The sequence below is a fragment of the Anabrus simplex genome, chromosome X (genome assembly GCF_040414725.1).
Source record: "Anabrus simplex isolate iqAnaSimp1 chromosome X, ASM4041472v1, whole genome shotgun sequence".
NCBI lineage: Eukaryota > Metazoa > Arthropoda > Insecta > Orthoptera > Tettigoniidae > Anabrus > Anabrus simplex.
This window is the reverse complement of record NC_090279.1, coordinates 62,191,487-62,217,404: the sequence shown is the minus strand read 5'-3', so window position 1 is coordinate 62,217,404 and position 25,918 is coordinate 62,191,487. Positions and strand designations below refer to the sequence as shown.

Genomic DNA, 25,918 nt, shown 5'->3' with positions numbered 1-25,918 from the left:
CTCACCGAGCTCGATAGCTGCAGTCGCTTAAGTGCGGCCAGTATCCAGTATTCGGGAGATGATAGGTTCGAACCCCACTGTCGGCAGCCCTTAAAATGGTTTTCCCTGGTTTCCCATTTTCACACCAGGCAAATTCTGGGGCTGTACCTTAATTAAGGCCACGGCGGCTTCCTTCCCACTCCTAGCCTTTTCCTGTCCCATCGTCGCCATAAATCCTATCTGTGTCGGTGCGACGTAAAGCAACCAGCGAAAAAAGCTACTTCCTCAATGATCGTAAATATGAGCTTTGGTACCATTCTGACACTTGACAAAGCTAGGCTACTTCCTTTGAGCACTATCTGCCTTCATAAATAGAGCATCCTATGTCATTAAGGCCTATTATTAACACTCGATCATTTACATCCAATTTCATTACTTTCGACATAACTTATTTGAATATCATAAGTTTAGTCCTTAATATACATGAATAACATTTAGGTGACAATTTACACTTCATTGATGAAATTTTGCAAGATGGGGTGTCATATTCTCTAAACATTCACAAATAAATACATCGTATCCTGCCCAATTCGTCTTTTAGGTTCTAAGTTAAACAAATTGGTCTATGATTTTTAACACGTGATTGCTGGTGCACTACACTGTTAATGATATTCAAATAATTGAAGACTTACAATATCAACACACTTTATCTGATAGAACTACATTCATGTTCGTAAAAAGCAGAACACCTTGAAAGACTAGAGACAGGAAGTTCATATTCACAGGACATGTTCATTGGTATATTCTGCAGAAACGATTAGCATTTCAGTCACCCTGAGTCGACATGTATCCCGTTGCCTAGTAGGCACTAGGTCCTCAAAGGGCAGTGATAACTTATTCTATGTGTGATGGCATCGACACGTATAAGGCGCGAATGGCGTCCTGGGGTATAGCCATCCATACTGCATTCACCTGGTTCCACAGTTCATCTTTGGTGGCTGGCATTGTATCACAGCGCCCCACCCGTCCTTTCACCATATCCCACACATTTTCACTTAGCGACAAGTCCGGTGATCAGGTGAGCCAAGGCAACAGTCTGACATTCTGTGACAACAAGAAGGCACGTGTTCGTACAACGATATGTGGTCGCGCATTGTCCTGCTGAAATAAGGCGTCTGGGGTGTCGTGTAGAAAGGGTATGGCTACGGGCCGCAGGATGTCATTCACGTAGTTCAAACTGGTAACAGTACGCACCAACTGTGATTTGTGGTTGTATCCAATAGCGCCCCACACCATAATGCCTTGAGTTGGCACTGTATGTCTCGTGTGAATGCAGTCAATATGATGTCTCTCCCCAGTCTGCGGCGAACCAAAATGCGGCCATCATTTTCAAACAGACAGAACCTGGATTCGTCTGAAAACACTGCCTGCTGCCATTCCTGTCCCCACTGACCTCGTTCCATACACCATTGCAGTGTAGCATGTTTATGCACATTAGTCAAAGGTAGGCGGAGAAGTGGACGACGGTAACCCAGATCGTAATAAACTGGGACGGACTGTCACTCCTGAAAGTACGACATGTTACACTGTTCCAATATTGCGCCAGAGTCGAGGAGGACGCATATCTCTGCTTCAATGCCATTCGCATGAGGTGACGACCTTCTCGGGGATGGGGGTTCTGATTTGTGTTCTACAGCCTTCTGTGAACGTTCTATACACACCCGTTGCACTGCCGACACACTTCTTTGCACACGAGTTGCAATTTCCCAGATAGATGTATCACGTTCTCTCATGCCCCCTTCAGACTCACTCATTTGACAGTACTTTTCTTGCATACGTTTGCGAGAACTTCTGTTGTAATCAAACCGTTGGGCGTATTGATTCCTTCGTTTAGTATTTCATTGAATTTACAATGTTGTGAGTGAAGGATCACACAGTCGCGATGCGGCAGCTTTGCATCTTCGAGCATGTTAATTAATAATGAATATTACTGCGACAAACAGACGAGAGGACAAACAATCTGGTGCTTTCCTTGACTGACAAGTGTGTCGATGTCCATAATCCTGTAGACTGCTCCTTCGGGCGATGGGTGAAACATCCTGGCGAAGATTACCGAACACGTAGAAGTCCTCTTCTCTCTTCACTGGATATGAGCTGAAACTGACACAAAGATTTTAGACTGTGTTCTCGCACACAACCACGTGGAAAATATCGAAGAACAGTACCTAACTTGGTTCTCGAAAATCTGCTTCACTCGACGACTACCAGAAGATAAGAGATAAGAGAGCGTTTATTCCAAAAACACAGGTATTTAAACATTTACCCGGGTGGGTGTGTCTCTACGTCGTCTCGTAATTGGACATCATACTTTCACCTGTTGGGTTCTCATAATTCTAGATATTACTGTCTCCAGAGTATTCCACACGCTCTGCTAATTAGAGTGGCCTTGAAAGTTTCCCAGTAGTTCACATGACTCAGCTGGCTGGTCGATTGAATAATCAATACTGCGCTCCCTGCCTGTCCAAACCGGTTCTCTATAAGAAGACACGACTCTGTTGGCATAAGCTTGTAATATATCACCCTTAATGAAAGAATGATAACATCCCATTTCCACATACAAGAAAATGTGCATTGTAGGCCAAAGTTGAAGGGGACAACACGAAAGTCAATTCTTCGAAATATTGATTAGTGTATGTGTGAAGCATCTATAGCAGATGAATGAATAATTAGTGTAGTAGCACCGTGTGGCTATTAGATTCACGTGGTCAAATGTGTCACGATTGACATATCTAATGATTTTCATATGGTAGATCTCGGGAAACTACTGACAAAAATTAGTGTGGTTGGGATAGATAAAATATTGGCTAAATGGGTGACTATAAAGACGTGGCCAAATTATTAAACATAAAAAAATTGAGAATTGGGCACATAAGATGTTACCAATTTTTAAGTTGATGACTTTCGACTTGGTATGCATCCCGTTAGCTTCCGTGAGTGACTTGATTAGACTGGGCATACCCTCAAACAGTATTTTACACTGACTCTTTAAATCGTCATCATGACACCAGATCTGAATGAGCTTCACAGTAAAGCCAATTTTTGTCGTTATATTCGTTTGTCGGACTTTTCTTTTCTATTGCCCAAGGATGTTCTATGGGGTTCATGTTAGGACTGTTTCTAGGCTTTGTGGCAAGGAGGCCCATCTTGCATAAAACTAAATTCACTTTGGCCAAACCACTCTTGCACCTGAGCTATCAAACGGGTTCTTAATGCTATATAGTTCACGTCTCATAGTTCCTTCTGCAATATATAATCGTCCACAGCCGTACCAAAGAAACACACTCCAGATCATCGCTGAAGTTTGATGCTTCACTCTCTGCTTCACTCAATCTGGATGGAATGACACATCGACTTGTCTCTTCTTCGACAGGAAATACCGATTCGTCACTAAAAGAACCTGAAATAAATAAAACAAATAAGCCTAGCATTAAATGCAATAAGCTGTACCGTTTGAAAGAAAAATTTCATACATTTACTCTACTGTGCGGTTACACCACTTAGATTGGGTTAAAATGGAATAATGAATGATAATTTAGGAATTACAGTAATTGTCATGGACTTGCCTGTTTCCATTGATCAGATGACCAACTCTGGAGAGTCATAGCCCACTGGAACCTCTTTGCAGCCATAGCAGGAGTAATCTTCGCTTTTCTTTGAGGTCGTCTTGCTCTCAATCTAGCATTAAACAGCTCTCGTCTCAAAGTCCTGGCTGGTTCCAATGACCCATACTCTTCTAATTTCTTACGTAAATCCAAACTAGTAACCTTGCGGTAGTTTACTGACAAATTAATCAGTTTTGCTTCCTCCTTGGGGTTAGTTTCTTCTTTCGCCCACAGTTTCCAACACGTTGTTGTCAATTTCTCTTCCCCTTATCTTCACATTTTAAAATTCTACTTACAGATTGCTGTGATTGATGCAATCTAGAATTTGTATCTTGCTGTGAATAACGTTTCTCAACAAGTAACTCTCTGACAATGCCTTTCTTGGCGAAAGGTCCTTTCGTCTCCCCATAACCTCAACATTTGACCGTTCTCAAGAACCACTAGTAAGAAATATCAACTGAACTCGTGGATAGTATCAATAATGCATGTAACTTACAGAATGCATAGTCTTAACAATAGGTCACATTATCTACTTCTATACAGCAACAATATGCTGATATAGACAATAAACAACAGAACATGTTCACTAACAAAAGTGAACAAAACCATATGAGTAATGAAATTACATTGTGGTTCTCACTGTAGCCACTGTATGAAAAAATACAATAGTGTGGACAGGGATTTGCTAAGTGGTAACTTTACCACCAAACATGTTCAAGGATTAGGCTACAAAGGTCAATAATTTACATAAAGATAGAAATATTCCTTTTACCAGTAAAATTTGGCCTCGTCTGGTGTATTTCTAAAAAGTAGAACTCAGAGCATTAGAGTAGGTTAAGCTTTATTTGATCCTGTAACAATTATGGGATTGGGTCCCATGGGGTAGTATTGAGACCTTTATTTTCTGATATATATAAACAATTTGATTAATGAACTGAGAAAGGTGATGAGGCTCTTTGTAATACATAAGTTTCAGGATTGTGAGTAACTGCATAAAGGACCTTGACAATATTGTAAGATGGACATCGGGCAATGCTATATTGGTAAACGGGGTGAAAAGTCAGGTTATGTGTTTCACAAATAGAAAAAGTCCTCTGTGGTTTAATTGTTGTGTTGATGGGGTGAATGTTCTTCATGGGGATCTCTGTAAGTACCTTGTTATTCATAATAAGTATATATCTTCATTGTGGTAATCATATAAACATATTGAAAATAAAATTTACTGGTCTCTTAATATGTTCATGAGGTTATTTAGGGGTTATAAAGGAGAGGGCATATAAATCTCCAGCAAAACCACAATGAGAATATGAGACCATCAGCAGTATTACTTAAGTGGAGAACAGGAAATTATCCACAGAAATAGTTCCATTTCTTGTGGGTGATTTCTAACAAAAGAGTTGTGTTAGAGAGATGTTAAATAGCTCCAGCTGAGAAGACTTGGAGAAAGGACACAAGCTGTTCGATTAAGCAGTATATTCTGAGATGTCATTGGAAAGATGGCTTGGAATGACATTAGCTGATGAATACATTTAAGTCATGTTCTTTTAGTGTAGGAAAGGTCACAACATGAAGATATGTTGGAATTCATGGGGACAAATTTTGGCAAATGTTCCCTTATAGGAAGATGATTTAGTGATTGAAATAATTTACCATGGGAGTTGTTTCATATATTTCCACAATCTTTCTCTATACAAACAACCGATAGCCCTAAATGCTGTTGTTTCATTCATTCGTTGATTGGGACATTGACTGATTTATGTTTTATGGTCTTAATGTGATGTACAGAGAGGGATGATGGATATTTCTATGCTTATGATTTAAGCATTGTCCACTTGTTGGGAAAGTAGTGGGAATAATGTAGGATTATTTGATATTACAGTGAAGTGTTTTCAGAAAGAAAGTATATAGGAACATGGAAATGAACAAAGAAGTTACAAGTCCAGTTGGTATAGAAAGATGGGAACAGGGGAATGTGAACATAAAAGGATGCTAGTTGCTTTACGTCGCACCGACACACATAGGTCTTATGGCGACGGCATAAAAGGATGAAGAAAGTAGCTATTCAGTGTGGAAATAGGGATCAACAGAAAGAGAAACACAAGCACGGGATGTTATTGGGTAATGATTTGGAGATAGTGTTTATTATTATTATTTATTTTGCTTAAATTGTACATGTACACATACACGAAAGTGCCTCCTCCCACACATGTATGTGTACACATACTCTGGTGAATATTCACAAATATGTAGGTAATTTTAAATTTACATATTTGCAAATGATCCTCCTTTTCTATGCTACCTTGTCTACTGATATCTTACACTGTGTTCCTTTTCATGTTCTTATCTCTCCTATCATTTGTCTGAAAAGCAGTGGCAAAAGGGACCAGGTTAAAACGCAGCAGGTCATTATGCAAGTTAGGTTCCAAAAAGGGTAAAAAAAAAAAAAATGCAATGTAAATTTTAATCTAATAGAAGTTGTATACTATTATTTGAACTAATTGCACAAGTTGTGTATGTGTTGATTATGTTTGTAATACAGAAGATGTTATGAGTAGAATTTTGTAAATTATATACATTTATTAAGGATGAGCTGTGTGCTTAATAGTAAAGAAAGCGTATATTGTGTAATACTGTATTTTAGGAAATTGTCTTCTTCTGTGTTCCTTTAAAATTTATTGCTTGATAATAATGTATTTTTGTGTACTATTTGCCACCAAGGTAGACACCTATCTTGTATTTAGATTGATTTTGAATTGATTGTTCCTTTCCATTCTTATATTTTTAAAATGAGAGGTATATTAATTTTAATCTTTATTGTGCCACTATGAAATTTATTTTCTCAGTTGTTTCTTGTTTAGGCCTATATATTTGTACTCCCTTACTTCTTTACTCTACTTTTCTTATTACTTGCTTATAGCCTTCCGAAGATACTAAGGAGGAAATATTCATAGAAGAACATACCGATGATCAGCTGTTGCCATACATCAAAGAAGAAACAAAGTAAGTACACTACAAATCCTATATAATATAGAATATGTCGTACCTATTCACAGTTGTGTTCAGTGTTGGTTAGTTTATCTCCAAAAACTGGCCATTTTCGTCAGTTGAATCCTTTCTTTACAAGGTTTCATTTAAATGCAAATATCGTAAAATTCTTTTGGTTAAAATCATGTTAAATATTCAAGAACTTTAAGATCATATTTAATGTACCATCATGTAGTTTTATTGAAAACCGGTATATGTCTACAAAAAGAATCTCTGGTAAAGCTAGATATTTTGAAGTGTATTTGTTTACATTACCTTTAACCAACTATGAAGAAAGTGTTCTTTCTTTTACTGTCTCTGCATCATTAGTTCATCACATTCTTATCATCTGAAATGCCATCTGAAACTATTGCCTCCAGTTATTCTGAGTAAGTTTTTGTACGTTCACACCAACAGTGACACACAGAAAAAGCGATGTTTGTAGATTATAAATTAAATCTACAAATTCAGAATTGTTAAGTTTTATGTACATTGTAATATTTCGAACTAACATAATCATTCTCATTAATCAATACAATGATGGCTGAGTTCAATAAAGTTATAACTCAAAGAATGTCATTTTAAACTATTTCGTTAGATACCTTTTTTTTTCATCATTTCTGCTCTCTTGTGTGTTAAGTCAGATTCCTCCAATTGTGGACGCCAAAGCAGATAATGTGTTGTAGAAATGAAATGTTCAGGTCATAATGCTACATCATCGATATCATAGTTTTCAAATAAAATTTGTTCATTGTTGTAAGCGTAAAAATATGTGGTATTGAATTTATGTTCATTCTAGTGTTGTGGTCACACTTGCTGATTCATTTTAGTGTTCATTGTCAGTCAGGGGCTTGTAGTGTGTTGATTGCAAACATACTTACACAATTAGTATAAAGTAATAAAATGGTCAGGTACAAGTGGAGTTTTAAATTTGTGCAGCTTGCCTAAAAAATTCAGAATTCTTTAAGTAAGTGAATTTATTATCTCATAAAATTAGATAAATAGGGGGTACATTATTGCTTCATGTCCTTAGGTTTAACCTCAAAGTGCCCTACATGTGACCCCCGGGTGCTACTAAGAAAGCAATAACTTTGGCTGCTGGACCTGTCTTTTTAAAGATCTCCCAACAATGACAAAGTTATTTCATGGAAATGGTTCTTCTCATAGCTCCCAGACAAGAAACATTGAACCTTTCATCCATGTCTTCCAGCTTAACATAGAGAGAGCAACAGCAGAGCAAAATGTGACTACCTATCCAAGGTTATCCTGGATAATAATATAGATGTTGTGTCTATACAGGAAACCCATACAGCCAATGAAGAAGAGTTTCGGAAAAGGGGCCGCATTAATGGTTACACAGCTCTTGGTGCAACATATCACAATGCACATGGTATAGCTACTTATGTTCATAATAATATCCAAGATGCAACACTGCTCTTTCAAAACGAAGACGAAGACATCCATTGTGTTGCTGTGTGAGTGGCAGATGTTACTATTTTTAACATTTATAAACCCCCAAACGCACAGTGGCCAAGTACAGTACTACCTAATGCTCAACACCCTGCAGTTTATATAGGCGACTTCAACAGCCATCACGAACTATGGAAGTACTCGTATAACAGTGAATGTGGAACGAAACTCGTAGAATGGACAGAGATGAACAATCTCCATCTGATGTTTGACCCAAAAGATCTTGGTACTTTCCAATCAGCTGCATGGAATAGGGATTCCAATCTTGACCTGTGTTTTATTAGCTGCAATGATGGAGGACAGCCCTTACATACCAGTCGTAGAGTGATAATACATTTTCCCCACAGTCAACATCGCCCCATTATAGCGGATATTGGCATTAAAATTCCTGTTGTACGGTCAATACCACATGCACGGTGGAACTTCAGAAAAGCAAATTGGTCAACATTCTCCACTGAACTGGATATATGCGTTCGGTGGATTGCTCCCAAGCTCAACAATTACTAGCGTTTCGTAGGTGCAGTTATGATGGCGGCTAAGAAGAGTATGCCTGGAGGCCATAAAAATAATACATCCCTGGTTGGAATGTTGAGACTGATGCGCTCTATAACGAATATCTGCAGACTGGTGATGAAGACATAGCTGATGAACTTCTTTCTAGCATGGATACTACCCGGAGAGGACGGTGAATTGAAACAGTGGAGAATATCGACTTAACTCATTCCAGTAGAAGAACTCAGGGAGTCCTCAGAAAACTTGCTGGAAAGACACCTTTGGTGAAGCAAGAGCCTGGAGTTATTCCGGATGAAGTAGCATCTCACATCGTCACAACTCCCCAAACTCCATCAGATAAGAAACATACCAAACACATACGGCGCCAGCTCCAAACTCTGAAATAAAGAACACCACGCACACCAAGGTATTCACTACCGCTTACGGTGCAAGACATCAATGCTGCTCTCAAAGACGTTAAACCAAGTACAGCTCCAGATTTTGATGGCATTTATCCAGAATTTGGCATTCATTTAGGGAAGAATGCTAGAAGTTGGCTGGCAATGTTTTGTAACAACCTTCTACAGAACAGACAACTCCTGGCAGAATTCAAACGAACGAAAGTGATTTCCATCTTGAAACCAGGTAAGCCTGCCAATGACCCGATCAGTTATAGACCAATTGCGCTTCTTTTAGGGAGGCTAATCTACAACGGAATCAGCGCAACTGTTTTCCAGCATATTGAAGTTGATCAAGCCGGATTCAGGCCCAATTGCAGCTGCTGCGATCAAGTGCTTTCACTGACATTCCACATGGAAGGAGGTTTCCAGAAAAAAACTCAAGACCTCAGCTGTACTCATTGATCTTACAGCAGCATTTGACGCAGTCTGGAGGGAAGGATTAATTTACAAGCTTCTCCGAATTGTACCCTGTAGGACCATCGTGCAGGTTATAAGCAATATGCTCAATAACAGATGATTTCAAGTCTGTATGGGAAATAGTATGAGTAGCGAAAGGAAGCTCAAAAATGGATTACCTCAAGGATCGGTACTGTCTCCCCTACTGTTCAATTTGTAAATCTCCAATCTCCCAGAAACATCATCACAAACATTTTGTTATGCTGAATATCATAACACTAGCCACTCAACATCGAGACCTTAGTGTGACAGAAGAAGTGCTACAGAGAGACCTGATTTCACTGACCTCACAAAGTCCTGTTTTAAAACATTTAATGCAGGTCATGCGATGGCTAGTCATAGCCTAAGATTTGACTTCAAACCAGATTTGTGATGGAAACTACGAATTCTGAATGGTTTATTTGATTTTGTGAGTGGTTAGAGCCTTCTCGACTCTTATGTGATGCACTGACTTGTTCCTACTGTACTTTCACACTAGTGGCAAGAAATATTCATGTCGGTCCTCAGAACTACCCAGTACCAGCTCACACACTCTTATTAGTCAGAGTAAAACCATGTATACAACTGAAGATCGCCCAAATAGTCTATTCTTCGAGGTTTAAATCCTGCAGTTTCTTTGTAATTCATGTATAACAGGACACAATAGGCCGAACAATCTTGTATTATGACCACCAGTAAAAATGTTGCTTATGAATCCTTTTCACACACAAAATCATATTTCTATTTTTGATGGAGTCTGAATTAGCTTTCTACTTTCTAAACATATTTGGTGCAGAGGCACTCTTGGACCAGCAAAGCGACATGCATTTTATGTGTCTTCTTTTTCCTTGGTATATATGTCAGAAGACAGTCCATTGTCTACGTAGCTTAGTCCATTTTACATCATAGATTTTAGATGCTTCTGAAGGATACAGTCGACCGGATCTTATCTGCTACTTCAGACTTTGTGTTATATCTCACCTCAGGCGCTATTGTTTCCTCACTCTCATTTCAGCAGTCTACAAATGTCATGCCGCAACTTAAATGACTTCCTTTAAAATGTCTAAAATATTTGCCATGCCAGTTTGGTATTGATTTTAAGATTCATAAAATTTCCTAATTGCTGACTTGTGGAAATACACGTATTTCTGAGATTACCAATTAGTGATGAGATTACCTTCCATTTGTGGAGACACACATCGTCCTGAGCTAAATAGTGATGAGGCTTACTTCCGTTTGTGTAGAGACACATGGTCCTGAACTAACCACTTAGTTACGTGGTTTCCTTCCAGCTTTAGAGCATTGAGTGTCACATGGCCCTGAGCTGACCACTTTGTGCCACTCCTCCATGGTCTTCATATTTATAGGCGTGAGCGGAGTGAAAATAACAAACTGATTAATATGATCGTCTGCTGTCTATGACGTATGTAAGCAGAAATATGAATTGCAAAATTCTATTCAGGCTAGAATACACTGATGGACTCCCCTCTTGTAGGTACTCATAGAATTTCACCGGATATTCAAACTGTCCTTCCCATTTAACACAGATATACCCATTTTTATTTTTTGAGTTGTAAGTATTTCTTCACAATGCATTTATAGGATTCACTTAAACACGAAATCTAGAAGCGTTCAGCCATTCAGACACTATTTTGTGAAAATATTTTTTTATAGATATCGGACATAGGCTTTAGGGTAGAAAATTTGAACATACAATAAACTAATTTGAATGTTAGGATGTGTAAAATGTCCATTGCATTCCATTTTTGTAACGGAATATTCATCAGTCTGCTTCTAGTGGCAGGGTCTGGTGTTGTGATTCATTGACTCCAGTTAGTTTGGTCTCGGGCCATGTCTGCGTGTAGTCTTCCAACTTTCAGGCCGTTGTGACTTTATCAGTCTATGCTGTCTGGTTCGTCCCTCGCGCCTCTTTTCATCGACTTTCTGTGTATACTCTGACTTTCCCAATATATCGTCCTCTACACGCAACACATGCCCAAACCAGCGCACACGCCTTTCCCCAATTTTCTTCTGGATCGGTGCAATGCCAAAACGTTTTCTAATAACATCATTTGAAATGTGATCTAGTCTAGTTATGCCAGGCTTCCACCTAAGCAACTTCGTATCCATGATGCTTAGTTGGCGTTCTACCTCTAAAGCAGGGCAGCATTCGATGCCGTAGAAAACGACAGGATGGATATCGATAGGACAGATATCAGTACGGTAGAACTTAGTTTAGAGATGGCCCTTCGTCCAAAGTTCGGAAGGGCGCCTGTTGTCATTCTCCACTTCAGTCAGGCTTTGTATATCCTTAAGATGACATTATCAGTAAGGCGGACATCATCATAGATTGTGGAGCCAATATACTTAAATATCTCTACTCGTGCTATACCTTCAACGTCAACATGCATGGTTCCAACTTCTTGACGATGTAATGCAATGTATTCTGTCTTGTTCATGTTGAGGCGCGGGGCTTATTGCGCTAGTCGATTGTTCCAGTCTTCTGTTTGACGCTGCAGGTCTAGCCAAAATGATATCATTTGCTTAGAGAAGTGTCCATGGTACTGGACTGCGCAGGTTTGTGGTAATTGTGTCCATCACAAGAATGAGCAGCAGTGGTGATAAGCCGGGGCCTTGATGGACTCCTACAGTTATGCGGAAGTCATCAGATGCTCCTGCGGCAACTTGAACACAACTCATTTGTTCTTTGTAGAGCAATTATACCCTCTCAGCAAGGTGCTCTGGAATGCCATGTAATTGTAGGGCTGACTGATTAGGTCATGAAGAACCCGATGGAAGGCCTTCTAAGGGTCCAGAAATTTGTGATGAAGCCTCTTATTCCTTTCACAGTGTTTCTCAAGTAACAGTTTGGCAGCATGGGTTTCTCCTACTGCGCCACAATTTTACACAAATCCAGCTTGGCTTGTTGTATGTTTGGCTAAATCGCTAATCCTTTTGTCGAAGATTTGTTCTAAGTCTCTCATTGCGTGTCTCATAAGTATGATCGGGCCGTGATTAGAAATATCGGCAGGGCTTCCCTTATTTCTGAATGGATACTCCGTCGCCAGTCTGTTTGTTTTTGACCTTCTTTGATGATATGGTTGAAAAGCTGGCTTTAGCCACACTGCTGCATCCCCCATTGAGAGAAACAAAACTCTGCCGGAAGATAATCGGGACAGATGGCTTTCCCTGGTTTCATTTCCTTCAGCATAGCCTGGACTTTAGTGACGTCATTTTCCTACATTGGACCTTCAACAGCGGAGGTGATTAGGATTGGTAGATACGGAAATTCCATGATTGAAATTTAGTCAAAATAGTTCCGCCAGTGTACTCGCGCTTCTCGCCAGTCCAGTAGCAAATCGTCTGTTTCCTCATTGATGCCGTAAAAACGTCGGACTTCTGTCATTTTGCGATTGCTCGATTGGACTAGCCGTTAAAAATTCCGCTCGAATTCGCGCATGTCAAGTTTCACGTACAGACCTGCCTACCGGTTTGATTTTGTTACGGCAAAGTCCTCCTTCATTTTTGAGAGGCTGCCTTGTAGGTATTCCAACGAGCATGAAACTCGTGGTACAGCTGCTTCTTCAACCGTGCTGCATATTTAACATCTTCATTCCTTAGCCATATGTCATGGTTAATCCTTCGTTGTCGTCGCCCTGACTTAATTGTTCCAGGATAGAGCGAACGGCGTCTTTCAGTTTAGTCCGGCTCACTTCAACTATGGTGATTTGTGGCTCTGTAACTTTTGCAACAACGGTAGTCTCCTTCTTCAGGGGCCACCATTTGATGCCAATTTGTCTATTTGCTGTGAGGTATTGGGCTCTTGGTGACTTTACCCGCAGCTTAGATGACTGGTCGGTTTTGCATCGCAAGGATTTAATAAGGGACAATTGTTATCTCTAGAACATCTTCGAGATTTCATCCTCTCACAAGGATGTAGTCAATGCGAATTGGATGGGAGCCACTGTAGTAGTGAGTAGATGAATATCAATCTTTTTGAACCGTGTGGATCCGATGATCAGTTTTGCATAATCGCGAATTTGTTGGGCATCGTTTTCCTTTTCTCCATGTCCATGAACGCCATGGACTGTTTGTTCTTCTTTCCTCCGTCCGACACGTCCATTCAGATCATCGGCAGCGATGAGATAGTCAGCGGTCTTCTTGTCAGGCGGTGCCCAGAACGCATCTTTGGTTTCCGTGCGCACGTCAGTTTGTGGAGCGTTGCGCTGAAAAAATGGAATTTCCTTCTCTCCCCAATGCGGACGAGTTACATCAAGCGATTGTCAAACTTTTGCACCTCGGAGACTGAACAGTCAAATTTTGTTGATATGACACTGTCAACACCATGAGCTGTTCTTCGGTTTCTGTTGTACATCAGTTAGTAGCCACACCTCTTTTCCCATGACTTTTCTCCACTCCATCTTTTTCCCTACCTCTCAGATGCCTACAAGCCTTCTCTCAAGTGCAGTGGCTTATTTGCTACTTCATCCAGGCATAATTCAATGATGGGATACGAAATGGGGGTACTGGCATGGTTTGCCATCACAGCCCGTGCGACTGTAAGCCTAGCATACTTTTAATGTCGTTTATGTAAACAAGTTTCCTTTATTGTACTTCACTTCGTACCAAGAGAAAAACATAGTGACGTCAAAGAAGATACAAAGAATTCACACACAGAGAAAATAAAGGCATCGTGAATCCTGCACATCCTCCCCACCCTGGTCGATCTCCAATGGTACGACCAGCTGTACCGGTCGGGTAATGTTCCATCGCTGAGTCGGAGGACGAGAGTCCTCGCCTTCCCGTCACGGCCAGGTCCCACTCCAGTGATGCGAGCTCGTTGCTATACGTGACGTGGACGCAGATCGTCTTGAAGCAGGACGACATCCCCCTTCCGGCACTTCGTCGATCTTCCGTCTGGTTGTCGCACCTCGTGGAAACGTCTTAGGGCGAGAAGGTACTCCTTCCACCTCTTCCAAAAGTCGTCTTGAATCTTTGCCCTTAGTCCTGCTTCTTTTCTCAGATCTGTGTAGACGCTAGGTTCTGGACCGTTGGGTAATGTTAATAGTCCCCCGTTTATGAAGTGGTTTGATGTCAGTACATTGTGACCGCCTTGTGTAATTGGTCTGCTGTTGATGGCGGCTTCTATTTCTGCCAGTGTTGTTCTCAGAGTTTCCTCGTCCACTTGAGACGTGCCCAGGACTTTTCTCAAGCATAGTTTTGTTGTGCTCATCATTCGTTCACACCAGCCTCCCCACCAAGCCGCCCGTGGAACAATAAACTTCCAGGATACATCGTTGTGGGCGAAATGCTGGCTCGTACGTGGGTCCGTGAAGATCCGAGAAAGTTCTGCCAGTTCTCTGCTCGCCGCTTGAAAAGTCTTCGCATTGTTCGAGTAGATGGTGTGAGGTAATCCGTGTCCGGTGGAGAAGCGTCTGAAAGACATGATGAATTTTTCGGTACTCATGTCCGATGTTAATTCCAGGTGCAAAGCCCTTGTAGTGGCGCAAGTGATGATTTCTGTAACATGCTCCCCACCCTGACATACAGTGGACCGGCGAAGTCCACCCCTGTGACCGTGAAAGATTTAGTGGCTTGTATGCGATCCACAGGTACGGGCGCCTCTATTTCGTCTGCTCGGTGGTTCTTGGCGATCTTGCAAGGGAGGCAAGCGTGAATGACTTTCTTAATGGACTGGCGTGCCTTTAAGTTCCAGTACTGCGAGCGTAGTTCGCACAGCTCAGTTCTTACTACCAGATGCTGTAGATGAATATGCGTCTGCTTGATCAACAATTTTGTGAATTCATGGGATCCATCGAGGAGGAGTGGATGCTTCTCTTGAGATGTCAGGTCTGCATGATCCAGGCGTCCCCCCAGTCTGAAGAGATCTCCCTCAAGGAAGGGATTGTAGCGTGCAATTTAGGACTTAGATGGGAGATTCTTTTTATCTCGTAGACATGCGTGTTCTGCACCAAAGCTTCCCAGTTGTACAAATGTAAATCCCACGCAGTTTTGCACTCTCCAGCTCCGTAGAAGTTAATTCACCTTTGTGTTTCTTCGTGCTTCGAACATTCTTCATAAACTGTAGAATACAACCCATGATCCGAATCATCTTCCCATAAGAGCTGAATCGACTGGCATCTATGAGACTTTCCCATGTGCTAACTGTTAATACTTGGCCGTTCTTTCGTGCTTCTGGGTGTGGGGTGGTGTTAGACACCGAGTGTTGGGGCCAAGAGTTAGGATCGTTGGCAAGCCATTCTGATGCATTCCACCATCGTGAGCTCTGCAACTATTTCGCTAACATCACCCGTGATAGTATATCTGCATGATTGTCTTCACCTGGACAATGTCGCCATTGTGCAGGATTGGAGCTCTGCTTTATTTCCGTGACACGATTGGAGACGAATGGTTTCCATCTATTTGGGTTGTTGTGAATCCAGCCTAGTGTCACAATAGAATCACTCCATAGCGTTGCCTTCGTGATATCATATCATGTAGACTGACAGAAATACTTGAGAAGTCGTATACGCACTAGAGCTGAAAGGTGTTCAAGTCTAGGGAGGATCACTCGCTTGATAGGTGACAGTCTGTTCTTGCTGCAAACCAAGTGTACCGAGACTGTATCACTCTCCAATACTCTGAGATAAAGTACGGCACCATAAGCCCTCTCCGAAGCGTCACAGAATACACGCACTTGATAGTTCTCTGGCGTTGTAGAAGAAGATCCTATCCATCGAGGGATTTGAATGGCTGACAAGTGAATGAGGTTGGAAGCCCAGAGTTGCCACCACCTTGCTAGGTCTGTGGGTAGGAGATCGTCCCATGCTATCCCTCTACACCAAGTATTCTGGAACAGGATTTTACCTGTAATCGATATTGGCGACAGGAGACCAAGCGGATCGTAAAATGTTGCTGTAGCTTGTCTCTTCGTTGCCGGCTCCTCTGGTAGCGTTCCAATGATGTCGTTAGGGTCGAAAAGAAGACAGTCCGTGTGCGTGTTCCAGTTAACACCCAAAACTCGTGTCTCTCTCGTTTCCTCGCGCCCTTCGGCTCTCCATATATCCTTTAACAGTACTGAAATGGTCGCCCTCTTTGACATCGGCATTTGTATCTCTCGGAGAAGCCCTGTTATCTCGTAGTACACAGCAATGATTTCATTTTCGTCTTCTGTACTGGCTGTGAAATTATCCATGCAGGTCCCTTGATCTAGCAGTTTTGTACCCAAGGGATATTTGTCACAAAATCTGGAAGCCAATTCACATAATGTAGCTGATAAAAGGAATGGGCTGCATGTATGTCCAAACGGCAAACGGGCGAATCTGTATACTGCAGTGTTGTCAGTTGTCTTCCAATCTCCTTTTCCCCCTCTCTCCATTTCAAACCTTGAAATCTCGTTAAGTCTCTGTCATTTTTATCCAGACACAACTGCAGAAAGGCTTGGGTTCCGTACCCAATTAAAGCTAGTTGGTAGAGTCGGAAGCGGAGTAGTGTTGCCAGAATTTCTGGTAGGAGATTAGGCCCAACCTCCAGGGCATCATTGAGTGATATGGTACCCTTTTCGTGATATGAAGCATCAAAAACTATTTTCCACTTCGTCGTGCCGTCTCTTTGCTTGTTTATAGCATGGTGAGGCAAATAGAAGATGTCGGTAACCGATTCAGCCTCGGGGGCTATCTCTACATGTCCCTTCGCAAAGTAGTCGGTCATTAAAGCGTGATGTGCCTCTCGGAACTGTTTGTTTCCATTAAGTTTGTTCTTCAGGGAATCAAAACTTTTATCAGCGTTCTTGCGATTCGAGTGCAGTATTACTCCTTCCTTCCTAGGTAGGGAGACAACCCTCCTCCCGTCTTCCATTTTGAATGATTCATGAAAGCCTTTCAAGATTGCAGACTCTCTCGCAGTGAGTGCTCGTTGCTAATCTTCCTTTATCCCTAGTGTCTCTAGATCGCAAAACTTGCGTAGATTGCCCTCGGAAGATAGTAATTCTGCATTGATACTGACGTGGTTTATGGACACATGATTCACTGTAGTACCAGACTTATTCCCACTAAGAATCCAACCAAACCTAGAGGGAAGAAGTACCATGGAACTCGAGATGCGTATTGGCTGTTCGTCCTTCACCACCTGCCAGTACTGGTCTCCTCCTATCAGGACCCCAATCATCAGATCGTCTGCATCATCTTGAGGATCTGCTAGTTGCAATTTGTGAAGGCGTGATAGACTCTGTATGTCACGTGGGACGGTTGGGTGTGGTGAGTACGTGTTCCTGCTCTCGAATGCCGAGATTCGCACGGAATCTTTCGTCTACATTCTACTTATACTGAAGTTGGCCAATCTGCGAGTCACCGATGTACTTAATGGTGCTTCAAATGCTGTAACTGACAGATCTCTCCTGTCAATGACTTTCAGCTTCAAATCGTCTACCAGTTCCGAGCTGATGAAGCTTGACTGACTTCCGGCGTTCAGAATTTAATGTGTTCTTTTCCAAAGACCGGTTGGTCCGATTACCCAAATTCGAGCTGTTTGGAGGTATATCAAGTTCGGCATGCTAACATCTATTTTTCCTACAGTTACTCCCACTTGTCCTTCACAGATAGAGATGTGATGTTGTCCCTTACATTTAGTGCAGGTTACTTTGTTCTTCTTGGTGCAGTTTTTCAAGGTGTGACTTCTGTTTAGGCATAAAAAGCATTGTTGAGTAGACTTGAGTTGGTCTATGCGCTGCTTGACATCTGTCATCTTGGTACAGTTTTGAGCCCAATGGCCTTTCCCTTCGCAAAAAACGCAAAAAGGTGACGTCTTCGTCTTCCTGGACGTCTGGCCCGTCCTAGTAGTGACTTGCAAGGCAGCAGCATTTGGGTAATATGAGTTTGAGATGGCGTTGTCTCCTTTGATTTTCTGCGCCGTCATTGTGCCCTCCACTTCTTCATTGAGGAATTCCATAAGCCTTGTTATGTGCGCTTCGGAAATCTTCTAGAGATATCATCCGGAATGCGCGTAACAGTTTGGGGGCTAACATTCCCCCGTAGTGGTCGACATTTTCCCCTAATGCTCTTGAAGCCTGAATACGTCTATTATATTCTATATATGTGTGATTGAGGGCGTCGGGCGTGGCATCGCGAATTGGTCTCTTGGTCTCCAGGTAATCCAGATGCGCCTGGATGATGCGGTCTCTATCGCCATATCGTCCAATAAGATTCCTCTTTATTTCCTCGTATGCGTCTGCAGTTACCGCTATGCCATCGATTAGCTTCTTAGGTTCTCCCTCCTGGTATCCACGAAGGAAGACGTTTTTGTCGATAGTGTTGATGGTCGGGTTCTTGTCTACCGCTGACTGGAATTACTCCCAAAACCGGGACCATTTTTCTACATCTCCTGCGAATGGTTCTAGTTTGATAGTGGGTAATTTAACAGAGTACGTGATGGAAAAGTGTGATGGCTCTTGTACTACGGATAAAGGTCTGGAAGGGTCAAGATTCATATATCCGAGCGACTCAGATAATTTGTCACGAAGGACGCGTGTCGAATTAAATATCGCGCGCTTCGCGACCCTGATGTATTTCTCACACTCTATGACGTCTGCGTCATATTCGGCGTCTGATAGAAGTTCGTGAATGCCATTATTAATCCACTAAAAATAATCACGTTGCCCGTGATCTTTTGAAATAAATAGAATAACATTCCTTCCTTTACATAGCAGCAATATCCACTACGGTGCAATTCAACGTCTTTTCATCTCGAATTTTGTCTCAAGCCTTGATTTTCATGCTCCTTCTATCCGTATTGTTAAAGTAATACTTGTAACAATATTCAAGGGCATAATAGGTTGCGTTTGGTTTCAAAATCAGGATATTAGAACATTGTAATAAAACGCTAACACCAAAGCCATATTCTGTGTGTCCTTCATAATGTCTATAACAGCAGTATCTGGAGAAGAAAAGACAGTATCAGTGCTAGGGAGAGAGCCGCCGTATACATGTTATATTTCAGCTTTTCCAGGATTTCATCAGGATTAGTGGTTTTTCGTGTTGCATGCAGCTTGTGTTAAATACAGCAATTAAGACGTAGACCGATGTAGTACATGGTAGTATGAACGTCCTTGTGTAAACCTACCGTCCTATATGTAGGTTGGGTCTGTTTGATTACACATCAAAGCTACATATTTCGGAAAAGCGACACAGTGACATAATAAAATGCTATAGTGATATGATAACAATGTACAAATACAATATGTATATTTGTGTGACAAAATAACATTCATAAAATATTATCCATGGTTCAGCAGATCTTGCTGACTGTCGGCAAACGATGATCTCAACTTTATTAATATCTACAACACTGACATTCTCTCAAACAACCTCAAGAACAAGGTCCTTTACAAAAATTATTACTTGCCTGCGACAAAGCGCAGAGTGGTTCAACAAGATCAAAACTCCAAAGCATATGCCGTCCTTTATGTAGGAGAACAGACTACGGATTTCAATAGAATAATATGTGCTGGATTAAAGAGCTTCTATTTCTCCTTTTATTTTATTATTTGATTGATAAATAGGGTTCCAGAGAGCAAGAGCTCTGTCAAGAGGAACAATACATAGATAATCACAACAATGGCAGATTAACGCATAAGGTCTAAAAGTGAAAGTGTAATAATAGTGGTTGTACATATACTTTAAGTATCACAATTTACCTAATGGATAGGATTATGTTAAGTGGATTATTATCAGAGTAACAGTACAGGAGGAACAACTTTTTGACTTTTAAGATTTGGAAATGAAAATATCAGAGAAATAACTGTTACACATTTATAGTGCCTAACAGGTACTTCTTAAGCTTATTACGAAATGGCACAGTTTTAGAGATGATTGCTATATTGTCAGGAATGCTGTTATATTCAGATATTAGTAAGTGTTGCACTCCCTTAGTGCCAAACCTTGTTGTATAATTTTGATGAACATGTAATTTATTTTTTTGTCTTGTCTTACATGAATGGATGTCAGAGACTTTAGGAAATTCAGAGTTGCTGAACATTTTATTGTGCAAGACTTTATGAATAAGAAGTGATGCGTTTAATGAGATTAATTTCTTAAGAGGTAATATATTTGTTTCAGAGTACATTTTATTTCGAGAATATAGTTGATGAAATCCATACATAAATCTAATAACCCTGTTTTGTAAGTCCTCCAAAGTATTTAAGTTATTTTGGGTTGCTTTGCCCCAAATGAAACACAAGTAAGAAAGTCGAGATTGTATCATTGTGAAATAAATTAGGCGAAGAGTGTCAATTGTTAGTAGGTACTTAATCTTGCCAATGATACCAACCAAGACAGAGATTTTATTTTTTACATTTAATATATGAGGTGTCCAGGAGAGGGCGCTATCAATTATTAGTCCAAGATATTTAACATTTTTAACCCATTTCAACTTCGTAGTGCCAAATAATATATTTGTAGTTGCATTTAGGTCATATTGTGATTTATAGAACATCATACAGACAGTTTTTGAGTAATTGGCTGTTAGAAGATTTTTTCTCAGCCATTCATCTAAGATATAACAGTCATGCTGGATATCTGCAACTATTTCATCTTCCGAATTTGATGAATAGAACAGTGAAGTATCATCTGCCAAAAGTGATATTTTACCCTTAAAATAACACAGGGCTATGTCATTAATATATATAAGAAACAAAATTGGACCCAATATGGAACCTTGTGGTACACCAAAGCAGATCTTTTGTAACTCACTTTTATTCGTGCCAATCTGAACATATTGTTGTGGATTTGATAAGAAATCCTTAAACCAGAGCAGTGAGGGACCTCTCACACCTGTCTTTTCCAGTTTGTATATAATAAGTTCATGGCTAACAGTATCAAAAGCCTTTTTAAAATCAATAAACAGCCCAGCAGTCTTGTAACCTTTATCAATATAATTTTGAAGCTCAATTATAATGTCCATTAAGGCAGGATTCACCCCAGCCTTTTCTCTGAAGCCATATTGAAATCTGGAAAAATAATTGCATTTTTCGAGGTAACTAATAAGCCTAACTTTCCCAACAGTTTCTAAGATTTTAGATAATTCAGGTGGTACTGAGATGGGTCGGTAGTTTCCAGGGTCGGATCTATCATTCTGTTTGTGTATAGCAACCACTCTAGAGACCTTAAATGAATCAGGGACAATGCCTTTTGCCAAAGAGCAGTTGATAAATTCAGATATTGGTCCAGAGAGTGCTCGATTACAGATTTTGAGAAGCTTACTGGAAATACCATCACTAGCGACTGAGCGAGCATGTTTGAGAGAATTGATTATTGTAGACACTTCTTCTGGAGAACATGGTTCTAAGAAAAGGCTGGATCACTTCTCATGCATTCTTTAAATGAGGTTGTCTATTAACTCGTACATTTCTAAACCGTGACAAGTTTCTTGCGCGTGATATCGTGATTAAGAAAAGACGCAACACATTCTCGTTACAACTGAGAGCTTTTGAAATTTAACAGTATACTCTGAATTTGACCTCAGAAGATGTTTACTCTCTGGAATGTGATGTTTATGAGTAACGAGCTCTCTGCACTGGATATCAGTGAATGGAACGTCTAGTAGCAAATCCCCTGTGTGAGAGTTGTAGTGGAGTTGGCTGTTGAACTATAGGTCACATGGTTTTAATTTGTCACTGTAGATCGAGACCCGAGGTGAGCAATAAAGACCATCAACCTCCGGATGGCGGATCACATCTGAAGAGACACAAGGATGATCGACCCTTCAAGTGCGATCACTGCGGAAAGGTGTTAGGTAGCCGAAGCAGCTTGTCGGAACACATCAGGATCCACCCGCTCCAAGTGTGTGGATTTACAGATAAATGCTTTACAAAGAGGAAAATTCTGACAGGAGACACGCGATTGCATACATGTGGGATAAAAAACGCATGCTCAGTATGTCATAAAAATTACGGGAAAAGTCCAGAACTGATTCGGTCCCAAACGGGCGAGAAGCCATACAGGTGCAATGTCTGTGGCAAATCATTCGTACAGAAAGGCAGTCTAAACAATCATATAAGGACCCATACAGGCTAGAAGCCATACAGGTGCAATGTCTGTGGTGAGTCCTTCAGCAGGAAAGCCTACCGTGCTATTCACATGCATATTCATACCGGCGAGAGGCCATACCGTTGCACTGTATGTTGCAAATCATTCGCCCGGAAAAGCCGTTTATCTTGTCACGAGCTAACTCACATAGGCAAGAAACCATACAGCTGTAATATCTGTGGCAAATCATTCACCCAGAATAGTGCTGTGACTGTTCATATGCGGACACATACTGCCGAGAGGCCATAGAGGTGCAATGTCTGTGGCAAATCATTCATCCAGAATGGTGCTTTAACTGGTCATATGCGTACACATACTGCCGAGAGGCCATACAGGTGCAATGTCTGGCAAATCATTCAGCCTGAAAGGTACTCTAATTGTTCATTTGCGGACACATACAGGAGAGATGCCATACAGTTGCACTGTATGTTGCAGATCATTTGTCCGTAAAACCGATTTATCTTATCACACATTGTCTCACACAGGCGAGAAGCCATACGTTTGCAATGTCTGTGGCAAATCATTCAACCGGAAAGACACACTGACTTCTCATATCCGTACCCATACAGGCGAGAAGACATACAGGTGTAAGTCTGGTGAAACATTCAGCAGGAAAGACAATCATGCTATTCACATGCGTTCTCACACGGTCGAATAGCCAAACTGTTGTAATGTCTGTGGCTAGTTATTCAGCAGTTAATCCGTCCAAGCTGTACTGCCCTAACTTCTGTGGGAGATCTTTTAGCCACAGAGTTACTTTAACACGCCATAATCGTACTCACACATGCGATAAGCCACACATCATTCATCCAGAAACGCGCCTTAGCAGTTCATATGCGCAAACACTAAGACGAGAAGCCATAAAGCTGCAACGTTTGTGGGAAAATCTTTCAGCCAGAAAGTCCATCCAACAAATCGCATGCGTACCCTCACAGGCGATAAGCCACACTGCTGCAGAAACGCGACTTAGGAGATCACATGCCGATACACTTAGGCGAGAAGCCATTCTGATGCAATATCTGGGCATATTCTTCAGCCACAAAGTCAGCCTAGTAGTTCACATGCCGACTGGCACAGGCAAGAAGCCAATCTCATACAATTTCTGATGCAGGGTATTCAGCAGGAGATCCCACTTGGCACGTCGTATGCGGACTCACACGGGTCTAAGGCGCACTGCCGCTATATCTGTTGCAAATCCCTCATCGAGAAAAGTGACCTACCAGTTCATATGTGGATTCACACATGCGAGAAACTATACTGTTGTAATGTCTGTGACAAGTATTCAGCCAAGAAAGTGACTCTAACAGTTCAGATCAGAACACTCACGAGTTCTCAGTAGTGCGATAAAATGTTCAGAGAATCATGTAAGTTAACCATGCACTTGTAAACCGCACTGGAGAGGTGCCGCACTCCTCCGTGTTTCTTGGCAAATCGTTCGCACGCAGCACCACGGTGTCGGTTCACACGGGCGAGATGGCTTACGAGCGTTACGTCACGTGATTGAGCCGCACGTGATTTAACAATGTTATTTTGCTTAACGTCCCACTAACTACTACTCAAGTGTCCGGAGTTCCACAAGTCCTTACCAATTCCGGAGATGTAGCGAGGCACATGCGATCGCACACAGCAGAGGAGTAATAAGTTCTCCACCTAAAACGGCACCTTTTCTGCACACCTCATAATATACACCGGAGAGCGGTCCATCCCTTTGTGCCATTTTCTCTGAGAGAAAATCTTCAGGTAACATAATGCTAGGTCCGTGTGCGAAAGGAGCAAAGGTCATTTCATGAATTATCTCCTCATCAACCACAGATATACACAACCGCTCGTTCTCAACCATGGACGACCATTTTTATGTTTTCAGAGCAAAGTAGAAGTGTGCTCATTAACAATCGTTTGGGAGCTGTCCAGCGGCGAGGATAAGAAGTAATTCGGATGAAGAAACTGGTAAAAGACTGGAAGCGCAGGAAAGAAGTATTCAAACTTTTAAATAAACAATTCAAGGGAATAAGTAAGTGCCGACTGGGCGAGTTGGCCGTGCGCGTAGAGGCACGCGGCTGTGATCTTGCATCCGGGAGGTAGTAGGTTCGAATCCCTCTATCGGCAGCCCTGAAAATGGTTTTCCGTGTTTTCCCATTTTCACACCAGGCAAATGCTGGGGCTGTACCTTAATTAAGGCCACGGGCGCTTCCTTCCAACTCCTAGGCCTTTCCTATCCCATCGTCGCCATAAGACCTATCTGCGTCGGTGCGACGTAAAGCCCCTAGCAAAAAAAGTAAGTGCCGAAATAAGTCCTAATATGGCGCAATTGAAAATTGTTGCTGAAACCTGAGCACACTTGTGATCCCCTTCCTACATGTCGTGTTTTCTTTTAATTATGAGTAGATTAGTAGCTCAAAACTGTACATGCTCCCCCGGCACTTGTAAGATAATATTGTACCTGTTAGCCGGTTCTGAATGCAAATTGAAAGTTCTACTTCAGTGCCCGTAGGTATTCATGAATATCATGTAATTCTCGAGGGGCGTCTTTAAGTAGGGAGTCGTATATCAAGAGCTGCAGTACACTTTTCTCCATTTTTGTTTACCTGGTGGCAGTGAATTGGCCTCTCTCTTTTCTCTAATGGAGCCACAAGGAAGTCACTAAAATCTTTTATATCTCAACGTTGCAAGTGTTGAAGAGATAGTGAGTAATGAACCCTTTCGTCATGTCACACTGATGTTTGCCTGTTCCAGGTCTTCAGCATGAATTTTTAACTCTTATGTCTCCGGGGGTGTTAATGGCTCTTCGTCACTTCCAGACATGACTATTGGGGATATCAAGGAAGGCCTACATAAATTAAAAGCCTACATATAACTATTTTTATTCAATAAAAGACGATGAAATATGATGGCGGGTGTGTATAAAAATATGGCCATATACAGTGGTCTTCAGTCACTGACATTAATATAACGCTGCGGCTGGACGATTTCGAGTTGAAATTAATATCCACCCCAAAAATATCTGACGGGCCATTCACAGAAAACCAGTTTAAGGTTAACTAGAAAACAACATGAGATTCAATCTGCTCAGCTCCATAAACAACTGTGCGTTATGCATCCGATTTATCGATCGTCTAAATATCAGGAAGTGTTTTCGATACCTTTTTAATTTAGGCCATCCACTAAATGTCCATCAGTATAGGACGAGATACCTGGACCCTCAATGGAATCTGAGTAACATCGAATTCACATCACTGAGCTATTATGGTCACCCATTAATGTTTAAGGTTGAGGACCAAAGTGACCTCTCGTTGAAGTTAATTGAACGTGCGTGATG

At 41.3% G+C, this 25,918-nt stretch overlaps 1 protein-coding gene across 1 annotated transcript in view; it reads left to right on the top strand.

The window, feature by feature from the left end:
• Positions 1 to 6,597: 6,597 nt before the first annotated feature.
• LOC137503107 (uncharacterized) overlaps positions 6,598 to 25,918 on the top strand; it is a 69,540-nt gene continuing 50,219 nt past the window's right edge. The window contains exon 1 of the mRNA XM_068230562.1: positions 6,598 to 6,641. Within this exon, the coding sequence (XP_068086663.1) occupies positions 6,605 to 6,641 (37 nt within the window). The 5' untranslated portion in view covers positions 6,598 to 6,604. The remainder of the gene's footprint in view (positions 6,642 to 25,918) is intronic.